This window comes from Diuraphis noxia, unplaced genomic scaffold (assembly GCF_037042655.1).
Source record: "Diuraphis noxia isolate RWA-SAM2 unplaced genomic scaffold, SU_Dnox_SAM2 contig0002, whole genome shotgun sequence".
NCBI classification, from domain to species: domain Eukaryota; kingdom Metazoa; phylum Arthropoda; class Insecta; order Hemiptera; family Aphididae; genus Diuraphis; species Diuraphis noxia.
In genome coordinates this window covers 42,021,823-42,035,558 of record NW_028301712.1, presented here as the reverse complement: position 1 = coordinate 42,035,558, position 13,736 = coordinate 42,021,823, and the positions used below count along the sequence as shown (strand labels likewise).

General features: G+C 27.1%; 1 protein-coding gene across 1 annotated transcript; it reads left to right on the top strand.

The window, feature by feature from the left end:
- The first annotated feature begins 1,384 nt into the window (after positions 1-1,384).
- On the top strand, positions 1,385-9,766 carry LOC149058471 (odorant receptor 4-like). The gene is made up of 6 exons (XM_089220171.1): positions 1,385-1,530; positions 4,020-4,385; positions 5,780-6,021; positions 8,043-8,142; positions 8,261-8,365; positions 9,167-9,766. The coding sequence occupies exons 1-6, from the start codon at positions 1,390-1,392 to the stop codon at positions 9,374-9,376; spliced, it is 1,164 nt and encodes a 387-aa protein (XP_089076297.1). The 5' UTR covers positions 1,385-1,389; the 3' UTR covers positions 9,377-9,766.
- Positions 9,767-13,736: the final 3,970 nt, after the last annotated feature.

Below are 13,736 nucleotides of genomic sequence, written 5' to 3'. Positions count from 1 at the left end.
AAAAATATTTATTAATTTTAAATATCACTATTCACTATAGTACCTACCAATATCATGTATATTAATTATACACATTTAGTTATCCAGCACCTCAGCTATTATGTTACGTGGCAATTACTATATTATGAAACTTTGAATATTTCTGATCCAGTAGTACCTAATAATGACAAATAAATTCCAAACAGGGGAAGACGAGTTGATTTTTATGTTAAATTTGAAAAGACACAAAATAAAAATACTCTAATGCTAAAATAAATATAATAAACATTTTTGTTTTTAATACCTACGTTTCATGCTACTGTCGACCTATCTGATAGAAAATAGAAATACATGGAGGAGACACTGGAACAAGTCATGACTAAAATAGTATTTTATGCATTTTGTACAGTTAAACTACTCAAGTAATTTATTAGTAGCAGGTGAAAGAAAAGTTTTCAAGATATGCTTCATGTCTCTGCTGTAGATTTTGTATAATGGTAAAAAAACCAAAACTTGCATATATAACCGTGGGTATACCTACTACGAAAATTATTAAAAATTTCGTTATCTGAAAATAGTAATTATCATTTTAACTCTAAATTTTTTAGTAAATATAATTCACTTAAATTTCACACTAATTTAATATAACTATATAGATGTATAAGCGAGGTAACTTAGCAGCGTCACAGTGAATACGTCAGCACATGCTGATATCTTGACATCTTAACACGACATACTAATCCCTTCCTTATAACAACATAATATTCTAAAACTTTACGTCATTTCTATAACAGCTATTAAATATTAATAGAAATTAAAAGATAGGTAAATGTTGATACACTAATGTCACATTCTGGTATTTTACAAACCATAAAAACTAAAAATGTCAAGTAGCTACTTATAAATATTTTTCTATAAAAACAACAATAATATCGGTAGGTAACATTAATATTGTATACAATATAATAGCGCACGGATAGGCGGACTGCACGACCGTGGACACATATTATAATAATATGGATAGGTCGTATAAGTAGCAAAATAAATGTTAATATAGGTAAGGTATTCTAACTGTGTAGTCATTCCTATGTAGTGTAAATATAGGGATATATGTAGAAACAGAGAACCTGATTTGTGTTATTAGGATTTTTTTTTGATATTTAAATAAATAAATATTTTATGAAATGTGACTACAAAATATATACTTACCTAAAACATCGTTTGACAGTCAGAATTATAATACCTATTATAAATAATAAACTAATAACCAAATAGGTAAATTCCGTCTGCAAACCTCTTATTATCGAAATGCCTTAAATATTATTGGTATTCATCAAACTAGTTCTTTCTTTAAACTAAACCATTTTTCTCCGAATTTTCTTATCAAGCAGTTGTCAAAAAAAAATAAAAATGAAATCGATTGAAAAAAAAAATTACCAGCGAAAATGTTATCAAATACTTATGACCATTGCATTTTTCTTGGACACTAGTCAATATCGTTATATTTCAAGATTTATAATGCAATTTTACTTTTTTGATTGGATAGTATTAGTGAGTAATAATAAATATTATATTATACCATTTTAAATGTTTACCAGATATGATATTAAAAAATGCTTACACAATATTATATTGTGGGCGGATTTATGAATGCGTATTGATATTTCAATATTTTTTTCTACATTAATTTGGTTGAAATCAGTTTTTTGAGGGTAAAAATTATAATATTTTCGATTTTGAAGATGGTTTTGAGTAGCAAATAAGATATAGTTAATATTTTGGGGAGTTAAATAAAAAAATTCCAGCACTTTTAAAAATAACCGAGAAAAAAATAAGGAAAAACGTGCATTTTGAAAGAAACCCAATTTTTAAAAAGATTTTTTTTTTGTAATTTTAGAACTTTTAAAACTGTAAAGACTTGAATTTTTAACTTTATATTTATATAATCATATTAGCATTTAATTTTAAATATATTTTAGCCTTTTTTATGATATTTATAGGTATTTTCAACTTTCAACTTTTAATTTTTCTTTGATTAATGTATGATGCATATTTATTTTTGGCAAAAAAAGCTTGACAATTTAACACAAGGTTTTGTATACTTCGTATACTTATAGTTTTTCATAAACCAATTTAAACATTTCATCAAAAAGTGGGTAAGTGCCATACAGCCTATAATTACAGAGTTATAAGTGTTTCATGTACTGCAATAGATTGTATTAAATTTGACTTGAATGATATAATATCAGTCTAGGATATTTTAACTAATAAATTTTAATAACATTTAAACTTTAAATGCTTATAAAAAATGTGTGACTAGTTTTGTATTTTTAATATTTTTCAACCACCACTATAAAAATATATTAAGAGCCTTGTATTAAATTATTAAGCTATTTTACCCTGCAACTAATAAAATTATATTGACATTCATAGAAAAAAATTTAAAAAACGAAAATTTCAAACGTCTGTAAATAAATTGAAAAGAGTTGAGAAATATTTTGAAAATCGTATGATGTACTATATAGAAAATGCTAATATAAATATTCAGTGAAAATTTCATGTATCTACTGTAATTTGTTTATAGAGTTACAAAAAAAAAAATCGATATCAAAATCGATTTTATCAAAAACTGGTTTTGTTAAAAATGAACAGTTTTATTTTATTTTGTTTGTTTTTCCTATCGATTTTGAAAAATATTGGGAATTTTTGACTTTTGACGCTCTTAAGTACAAGATTCACTTTCCTATCAGAAAATATACTGTTGAAGAACACCAAATCATTTTTACTGCCCCAAAAAGTGATGACAGACACAAAAAAAAAATTTAATAAAAATAATACATATATCATTGTGAAATCAATACATTGATTAATTGTTCGTTAATTACTTGAATATTAGAATGAATTTATCTATCATTGAGTTTAAATGTGAATATGTTATTGGTGCTCTTCGTATATACTTATACATTGATATTTTCATTTTAAAGCGAATTATGACTTTATGAGCATAATATATTAATATATAATTGTAATATTTTATTCATTTATTTATTTATCCTATTATGTACATACACCAACCGGTTCTTACAAAAAGAGTTAAAGATGAATTTTAGTATTTTACATGGCTATAACTCACTTTAAAATTTAAGTATCTATAATAAGAGTCCGTAGATAGTATTCTTAACTTAAAGTTTGATAGGAGATAAATTTATTCTTATATTAATTATTAAAGCTAACAACTCATAATTGGTTTTATTGAAATTGAACACGAATTTAGTATGTATACTATGACACTATGTTGTACGTTCCTAAGATGGAGAGAAAACATGCGAGTTTTGCGCCCTTTAAGTATAATTTACTCAATCAGCTATTACATTTTTTTTTCTATAATGAAAATTAATAACCATTTACTTAAATGTATAAATATGAGTAACCATAGGGCAGAGGTTGCCAACATGAATATTTCCACTGGCCACATGGATAAATACAATGATATCAAGGGCCAAGAGCCAAAATGCAGTTTATAAAGACATTTTATTTTTTTTAAATTTTATCGTTAATAAACATTTGTTTTTTTTTTTTAAATAAGACGCGAGCCGCAAGTTGTCCACCCCTGCTATAGAGCGTAGGCTAATATTTCAAGATGTCGAAGCCTTTATTTAAGATAGCCAAGATAGGTGATATATATTTAAAAAAATATGAATATAATTATATACTTATAATTATATTATGATTTATCTACCTTCTATAACCTATGCTTATGTTGAAGGTAAGGAGACAGAGAGTTATTTAATGTTTTAATTTAATCTATAAACTAGGCGATTAAATTTACAAAAATAGAAATACAAAGACAAAAGCTAAAATATTATGACTGTATTCATATTGACTATTAAAATCATTCACGCTATAAATAACATTATTCATAATACATTATCATGATTAATTATACCTTATGTTCTTAAAATTAAATATAATATATTTTCTTAATGACTTAATTATTCATGACGTATATAAGTTATATAATATTTTATATGAATTATCAGGTAAGTTTGGCTGCAGCGTACAATATTTGGGACCAAATTTCTGATATGCCAATGGCTATGGAGTTAATTCAGTACACAATAGTTGGAATATATTTCAGTTTACTGTTTATGGTATTTGTATTAAAAAAAAAAAGCATCGTGTCCAATTACGATTGCATACAAACCAAATTTATCCAATGGTCCATCAAAAGAGCATTGAATCCAAATGTGGCTTATAAAAAAAACATAAAAACAGTTAAAAGTTTAACAATACCTCTAGCAATATTATCATTAGCTATTACGTTTGGGCCTTTAGTATCAGCTATAAACGATATTGGTAAACTACCATTGGATAACCGAGCACATTTCGTTTTGTTTTGGCCTAAGGTACATTTTTTTAGATTTCTAAGTAGATGATCACTATAATGAGTAATGACTGATGAGTGAGTGTAGTATTGACATAATTGTTCAATGTTCATTGCTTCAAAAATCAAAATTGTTTTAATTTTGTCAATTGATTCTGTTATACAAGAACATGTTATTGATAATTACACCACCAATAATTTGTATTTTGTGCCATATCATCACGTTTTCCCATCTAGGTTACACGATAATGTAGAAAAATTAAGTAACCTATCATAAATAAATTAAGGATCGAGTACAAGAACGGATCTTAATATTTTGGAAAATTGTTCATAAGGAGGCATAAAATAATACCCGGTTATTGTGCCAACTCTATAGATTAAACATTTCCATTTTTATATTAGCTTATCTAATAGATGAATATTCCTTGGCATTTCACCTAACTATAAATAAAATTACTCCTTACCCGAAAATGTAAAAATACGAATTTCGGAAAAAATGGATTTACCTACCCGGTTTATGCAATGGATCTTTTCTGTCCAATTATTATAAATTTATATTATTTATTGAATAATTAATGTCAAACCATTATAATATCTTAACATTCTTAACATAAAATAATTACTAAACATCCAATTGGGTAGGTCGATCTTTTCTTTGCTATATATATAGAGGGTGATTATTTTATCAAACAACACTCATTATTTCAAAAACTATTGACTTTTTTCAAATTTCTTTTTAAAAATTTTTGATCCATCTTGTTCTAGAACTATATATTTTTAAAATATTTTCACCCTTATATTTATCAGGTAAACCATTATCAACTTTTGATTTTCAAATGACAACCTATAGGTTAAGTATATATACTTAAAATATCATAAACTAAAAAGGCTATTTTTTCAATGAATTTTAATTTTTCGTTAATCCGTTTACAAGATATAGCCTCCCAAAGTTGGGTGGTGTTTGTGTGTTATAGGTTTATGTTAGGTGGTATATTTACACACGAACACCCTATAAGTGTTGTTTGATAAAAGAATCACCCTGTATATATATACATATGTATCAACATTATGGTAGGTATCGATGGATTGTTTTATTTAAATGTGGAAAATAATCTCTCACTAATAATAACATATTATTAGGTACCATATTAGGGAATATTCAATATTAATCACGTATGAATTAGTTCTATAAAAAAAATAAAATCGTATGGATTATGTGTTCTATTTGTACTTAGTAGGTACCTATTTATTATATAAAAGTAGTTAATAATATGCATTATACTTTGTTAACTAATAGCTAATATATGTATATAATATCTTCGTATATGGTATAGGATTAGGTATGTATAACTTGTAGGTAAGTTGTAATTTAACATTGATATTTCATTTGATTTGATGGATATTTTTAATTTATAGATTGTTGATATTAATAAATTCAGTACGTATGGAATCATTTATGCACTGCAAGTCATATTTACTGTTATTCTATACATTTCGGTTTTATCATTCAATTTGGGTTTTATGGTATTTTTGAATGAATTAATTAGTCAGTTTGAAATGTTACTAAATGGGATTAACGATGCATTTAAATATAAAATGGATAAGCAGTTCCAAACACTTTTTATTGATTGTATACGTCACCATCAAATAATTATCAAGTGAGTACCTATTACTATTACTATTACTATTACTAGTCAAAATGGCTCAAAATAAGTGGAGTAATGGAAATTGTACATTATAAAAAGTGGGGATGTCATAATTTATTTTAAATAATAGCAACGGTGTAGACAAGGTGGTAAAAGAGGGGAAATGTCTAGGCAATTCCCTTAAATAACAGTCAAATGCTATTGTGTTAAAATACTTATACTTTGTTTAGCAAGAGAACAGGCTGCGGACCGACGAATATTATCAGTTCTTCCCCACGTTTTACCCTGTTTTAGGTCATAACTTATAGAAGCGCATGTAAATTCCGCCCGAAAATGGTAAATTCCGCCCAAAATGAACTACAGGTAAAATAAGGTACATGTAAATTCCGCCCAAAAAAAAATTCAGGTAAAAAAAGGTACATGTAAATTCCGCCCGAAAATAAAAAAATTATATTAAAAGTAGTAATATTTATAATAATAAAAACGAATCAAAATATAATCATATAATCAATAATTAGAACATGTCATGTGCATATAACAAAATAAAAATATAATAGTAAAAATATTAATATTTATAATAATAAAAAAGCGTCAAAATAAAATCATAATCAATAATTATATTCGAAAATGTTGTGACTTCCCAATACTATAAGTTATAACACGCACCACGTCGCGAAAAGTACGGTCGCGTCGTACATTCACGGAACGCTTATAGATTAAAAATATTTATTTTTCCGGGCGGAATTTACATGTACCTTTTTTTGCTTGGATATTTACCCGGGCAGAATTTACCATAGACCTTGTTTTTACCTGTTCATTTCGGGCGGAATTTACAATCTCCCACTTATAGATGGCACGGGGAATTGCGAAGAATCGACCTGTTCTCTCCAGGGGCGTCCTCAAGGGAGGGGGCGAATGGGGCAGTCGCCCCCTCCATGACCTCTATTTTCTTTCTTAAAATTAATTAAAAGGTAAAAAACCTAGTAATTGGTGTATTTTCATATAAATATATAGGTGATGTATGAAGTTCGCCCCCCCCCCCCTATGAAAGGGTCTAGGGACGCCACTGGTTCTCTCGACAGTATAGGTATATATCGTTATAATGTATGAAATGTATTGAATACACATTATATCATAATATTTTATTAGAAATTAAAAATAAAATAGAAATTATTTTTAATTTCTGATTGGAAAATGATACATGAGATGTAATGTATGATATTATTTTGGTATGTGTAAACATATGTGTAAGCATCAACAAAATAATAAGTTAATTAGAATTTTTAACTCATTAGGTTAATTTTAAATTTAAACAGATTATAGTTAACAGTATTTAAGAATAACATATGCTCCGTGGTTTGTCAGAAATGCAAATCTACACAAAGACTTTCAAATTCAAGATATCAAAGCTCATATTAAAACATTAGCAAATAATTTTCACTGCTCTCTTCAAAATTCATCAGGTGCAATTCACTATAACCTACTCACCCACCCAACTCATCGTCGATTAAAACGAGGTCGTCCCCACGACCTTCTACACTAAGCCACCTCCCAACCCTCAAATCTTCACCCTACACATGCACTTCTTCCAGATCACTCTACGACTTCTGTTACTTATAGTTATACTATTGTAAATATGTAAATATCTTATTATTGTAAGCACCTTGTTACTTATGTATATTTTATTACCTATGTAATTTATCCTTAGTACCTTTAAAAATCTTTTAATTATCACGTTATAATGTTAAAAATATTATGTAAACTGTAAATATCCCTAGATTTAGATAGCCTTAGGCTAGGAATGTCTTATGTAAATAAAAAAAAAAAAAAAAAAAAAAAAGAATAACATATTTATAATTAAATTACAGGTTAGTTTAATAGACTACTGTTACTATAGGGGAATAAAATAAAACTATTTAATTATATATACATGTCTTACTCTTTCTCAATCTTTACTCAGAACCTAAGATATAATTTTATAGTGTATCATTCTTAATCCTGTAGACATACTCTTGTAACTTCCTATGTTTTAGATTTTTAGATGATTTAAAGTCATATTTCAAATGGATGATCCTAATTGAAATAATCGTTGTGCAAGTAATATTGGCCATCCTTATTTACAATCTAACGAAAGTACAATACCTAATTATATTATTATTTATTATTTAATCGAATACCTAGTTTGTTAAACTAACAAAATAACAAATTATATGTTATTAAATAATAATATTGATATGTATCTTTAATATAGGTAAATGCTTCCCTCGGTTATAAGGTGAAAATTGCTGGTTCGTTGCTATTTAATTTACTCCCAATTTGTTTTCACTGTCACGTCGGAGAAGTCGTCTTGAGCTTGGTAAAATATTTTTAATACTTAATTATCAAAATTAAAGAACATTCTATAATGTTTTAATGAATCTGTTAAACATTTGCTCATATATTTTTACCCTTCAAGTCATCAGAAATATATTTACCGTTTCCCCGGTGAATATCAATATTTTCACATCCTACGGTTTGCTAAAATTGTTTTTTTAACACAATTTTTAATTTGGTTATTTCGGTTAGAATAAAATTCGAATTTAAATATCGAATAGATCACATCTAATAGGTTACCTTTAATAATGAATTCTGAGGAGTAATAATCAGATATGGCAATTAGTGAGGTAATTATTTTCATGACTATAATAGCTACCTACATCAATTTCCAATAATTTATAAAAATGAGTTGTAGCCGGTTTCATCGACCACCATATCATATAAATTGATTAATAAAATGTTTTCAGATTTTAATAGAGATTTGCTCCATTAGTACGTATATGTTATATGTATAAAGCTGGTACTTACTATAACTTGTAGGACCATTGTTTTGGTTAAGTTTAAATTTGACTGAAAATTATAATATTATAACTAATAACTACCTATAAGCCGAAAATTACGATACAACCATCGTCCATCGTCAATAATAGTCTTAGCAAAATGTGTTTCATAATATGTATCAGTTAAATACTATAATTAATTGCCTATATCTTAACTATCGTAAATTATCAAAATTCGATTATATTCAATTGTGCATATGCGACTTATATATGTGATTATATGCATATTATATGAAATAAAATATCACGAGCCTACAAAATATTGTGATCTTTGTTTACAGCACAAACGTTTGTCTAATCACATTTATAACATGACGTGGTACGATATGCCCAACAAAAACAAACAACTCATCGTGATTATGTTTCAACGCACTCAACGAGATTTGACATTAAGTTCAGCTCTGTTTTCGAGCGAAAGAGCATCCAGATCTTTGATTTCTAAAATTATTAAACAAGTGTACACGATTCTAAACGTATTGCTAAAAACATGAATAGTCAATATGTAAACATTTTATATAGATAATATATATATATAAATGCGTTTAACATACATCACTCATTTTAGTTTTAAGGAAATGACAGCACACTTAAATAAGTTGTTATAATATAGATGAAAAAAATGATAACAGGTATTACACATATGCCTACCTTAGTAGCTCATAAATCATAATATTTGTTTTTATTTTAACCATCTATGTTGGAAGTCCTTTTCTGCAATAATAATTATTAAATAACAGTAAGTCTATAGAATTCTTCTTCTTAATAGTGGTGCTTGATTTGGGAAAAAATATAAGAGGGGCTCACTGGATGTAGGCTGAAAGAGCGTTCTTCACAAAATTAACCATCACGCACTACCATGGAAGCTTCGACCCACCAACCCCTTCCAGCATCAATCAAACCAAAACAATACTATATTTGTTCTATAAACATGTATTGAATATATAGAAATGTATAGAAGATTTACTTATTTATTGTTTTTAAAATAATATAAAATTGGTCAATTATTTAAATAAATTATGCAAATTATACATTTATAATATATTTATATATATATTATAATTACTGCTGTAATGGATGGAATTAAATTTGAATCCAATGATATTAAATCATTGTATCCGAAAAACGATTCTGAGTGGAGACGGTTTATCTGTCTAGGATATATTATAGATTATCAAAAATTTTCAAATCGAAGAAATTGTTTTATGAATTTCAAGCTTAAAATAATTTGCGAATTTTCGTGATTTTTACGTATGTCGTAAAAATTCAAACTTTGAATGATTATAAAAAAAAATCGTGACTATATATTTCTTTTATTTTTCAACTGCTATTGTAAAAATATGTTAGGAGCCTTGTATCAAATTTTCAAATCTTAGATATAAAAAGAAAATTTTTAATGAATTTCTATATAAGATAATTTGAACATTGCCGTAATTTTTTACGAATTTAGTCAAAATTTGAACTTTAAATGCTTATAAAAAAAATCGTGCCTAAGAATTTTTAACATTTTTCAACTGCTATTGTAACAATATGTTAAGAGCCTTGTATTAAATTTTTAAGCTTTTCTACTCAACAAATACATTTTTATCGATATTAATTTAAAAAAAAACTAATAATCGAAAATTGCAAATACCTATGAATAGTTAACTAGAGTCGGCATTTTTTGAAAATTGTATCTTGTATGGTGGATAGTATATTATACTTATATAATTTACATTCAGTGAACATTTCATGTATCTATGGTCATGATGGGTTTAAAGTTATATCAAAAACCAAAATCGATTTTGTCGAAAACTGATTGTGCTTAAAATTTCCCGTTTTCCCCTTAATTTTTAGTTTGTTTATCTCAATTATTTAGAAAAATATTGAGAAATTTTTTCTTTTGACCTCCCAAAGTATCAACTAGAGTCACATTCTGATTGAACGAGGTACTGAAGTCGAAAATCGAAGCACTGCTTTTGCTGTCCCATGCAAAACGTGATGACAGACACAAAAAAAAAAAAAAAAATGGTAAAATCAATACATTCTTCGCTCCGCTCAGAATCTAAAATTTTAAATATTATACTGTATATACGAATACACATTGAAGAATGCAATATGTAATCTCAATAGATAATCAAATGCAAAAACCTATTAATAATAATCAGTGCCGCAATAACCGGATGTGTTGCGTGTGTCAAACACACGGGCCCAGGGCACCAACCCATAATGGGGGCCCAATGATAAAAATTAAAAAATATATAGAAATAAATAAAATAAAACTATTTTGTTATAATAATAATCATTAATACAGATTGAGCAATAGATTGGTTTTGTTTTGTACACAACATTATCGTACATTAACGTTTCTAAAGCAGCCTGTAAAACCGAAATTAAAAATAGTTTGGTAGTTTGGTTGCAATTGATTAAATCGCGTCATGCGAAGGAGTATTGAGTAATAACTCAAAATTCCAAAGTATGTTTTCAAATTTGGAAAAATTAATTTTATAATAGTTAATAATAGTCAATAGGTTAATTTTTCAATTTTCAAGAGGGGTTAAGGCCCATTCATTTATTTACACACGGGCCCAAAAATGGTGTAGTGGCGGCGCTGATAATAATAAAATTATGATAGAATGTTTATTTAAAAGGCACATGATGGTTATTAAATTTTGAAAATTGTGTACACAAAAATCAACAAGTTTAAATTATGAAAGAAAAACGAGAAAGGAGAGATTGGCGGCCACACGAAAAATAAATATTGAGAAGTAAAAAAAAATCAGAAAAAATTATACGGTACACATTGAAGACTGCAGTATGACCAGTATGTAATTTTAAGAAAATTAAATGTAAAAAAAACTATTAATAATAATAACAATAATATCATGATACAATGATTAATATAGAGGGTTGGTGATTTTTTATTAATATTTAAAAGTTGTGGACAATTATTGGTTTTTTACCGGTTTTCGTTACAAACCGGCTACCGGTTTTAAGTACTGGTAAAAACCGTAATTTACAAAATAAAATGGTACCTATAACTATTATAGTAAGGACTTTTCAAATAAAGTGTGTGCACTTGAGTGATTAGTATTTTTTAATTAGAGTTATAGGTACACACTACCTATAACGTCCTTATATCCCGACATTTATACAATATTATTATAATTTTACGTTTAAATCTTAGTCGAAATTGAAAGTTTCAATTTTCCATTCCCCCAAACACAAGTACGGTGTTTAGGATCTACGAACAGCGCCAATGGTTTATGTATTGAAGACATTAAAAATATTATGATATGTTTTCTTTACAAATTACACATTCACACAAGCCGGAACAAGATTACAAAAATCGGTATATGGATCAATTTAAATATTGATAAATATTAGGTACTATGAAAATATATTATAGTTGGAATTCAAATATGTGTAGCTGAAAAGTGGTAGTTATTCAAAATGTAAACTAGGTGGCGGGAATTGGGGTGTGGGGGGGGCGAAGCCCCCCACAGGCCTGCAGTGTTGATTAATTTTGCACTTGGAACACAGTTTTTAAATCGTTGGATTGAGCTCCTCTACTTAATTTTTCCCAATTCGAGCACTGGTTATAACTTTTAAGACATACATACGAGTATATCATGAAGATTAAACTATAGATTAAATAATTCGTAGTAATTTACATTCATATGAAATATTACAGATTTGGTATTTCACCGAGTTCACCGAGTTCTAAAAAATAACACTATCATGATTTATTGATTTACTTGTTTATGGATTTATTATTTATAATATAATATTAATATCTATCATCTATGTCAAATGCACATATCCTAGTCTAGCATTTGCTACAAACAATGGTTAAAATGTGTCAAAAAAATATTTATACTCTAAACCTCCACCCCTGAAATCTATACGTCTTTAATTTTTACTAACCATGCACCCTTCAACTTGTGTTAAGGTCTGATCAAGCACATTTTTTTTTATAGATATTAATTTTTAATAAAATATTAAAAATCGAAAATTTCACATGCCTTTTAACAGCTCAACACGAGTCGAAACATTTAAAAAAATTTATAGAGTATAATATAGTAAATGTAACATTAACATCCAGTGACAAATGACAATTTCACGTATCTACGGTAATTTGATTTTAGATTTTATCTAAGACCCAATAACGATTTTATCAAAAAACAAAAATTGCTATTTTTGTTAAATTTATTTTTAAAAGAACTGGGAATTTCGACCTTCTGAATACACCAACTAGATTCAGTTTCCCGTAAATCTATCCAATTTTTATAACAGCGTTAACCATCGTTTCTCAACATTTTTAGTGTCGCGACCCCCAAAATAGGGATAAAATATGGTCAATCACTTCGCAACCTCCCCTCCATCTTTATTAGGTAGAGGTTTGAACAGTATAAATATCCTATTATTATCAATATCAATTTTAAATCAGCATTTTATTATTTTTGACCTACGCAACCCCCTGGCTGAGAAACGCTGGCGTAAACTGTATGAACTATGAGTATATTATAAATGTATAATACACCAGCATTGGTAGATGGATATTTAGTATTTACTATTTTTGTGATAAAATTATAATATAAAATATAATACATAAATCGAAATAATAACAATTCATGAAAATTATATAATATAATATACATACTATTAAATAGTAAGTAATAAATAATAATAAATAAGTAGGTATTATGAATAATAGGTAATTGTGATTTTGTGGCTCTCGCGCTCGTATCTATTAAATGGGTGACTAATGTTAGGCATTACTACCCCTATATTATGAATAGATTTACATGACATTAGTTTTTATCTATAAAATATAAACAAAAATCTTTTTTTCCTAATTATATTTACATTGTG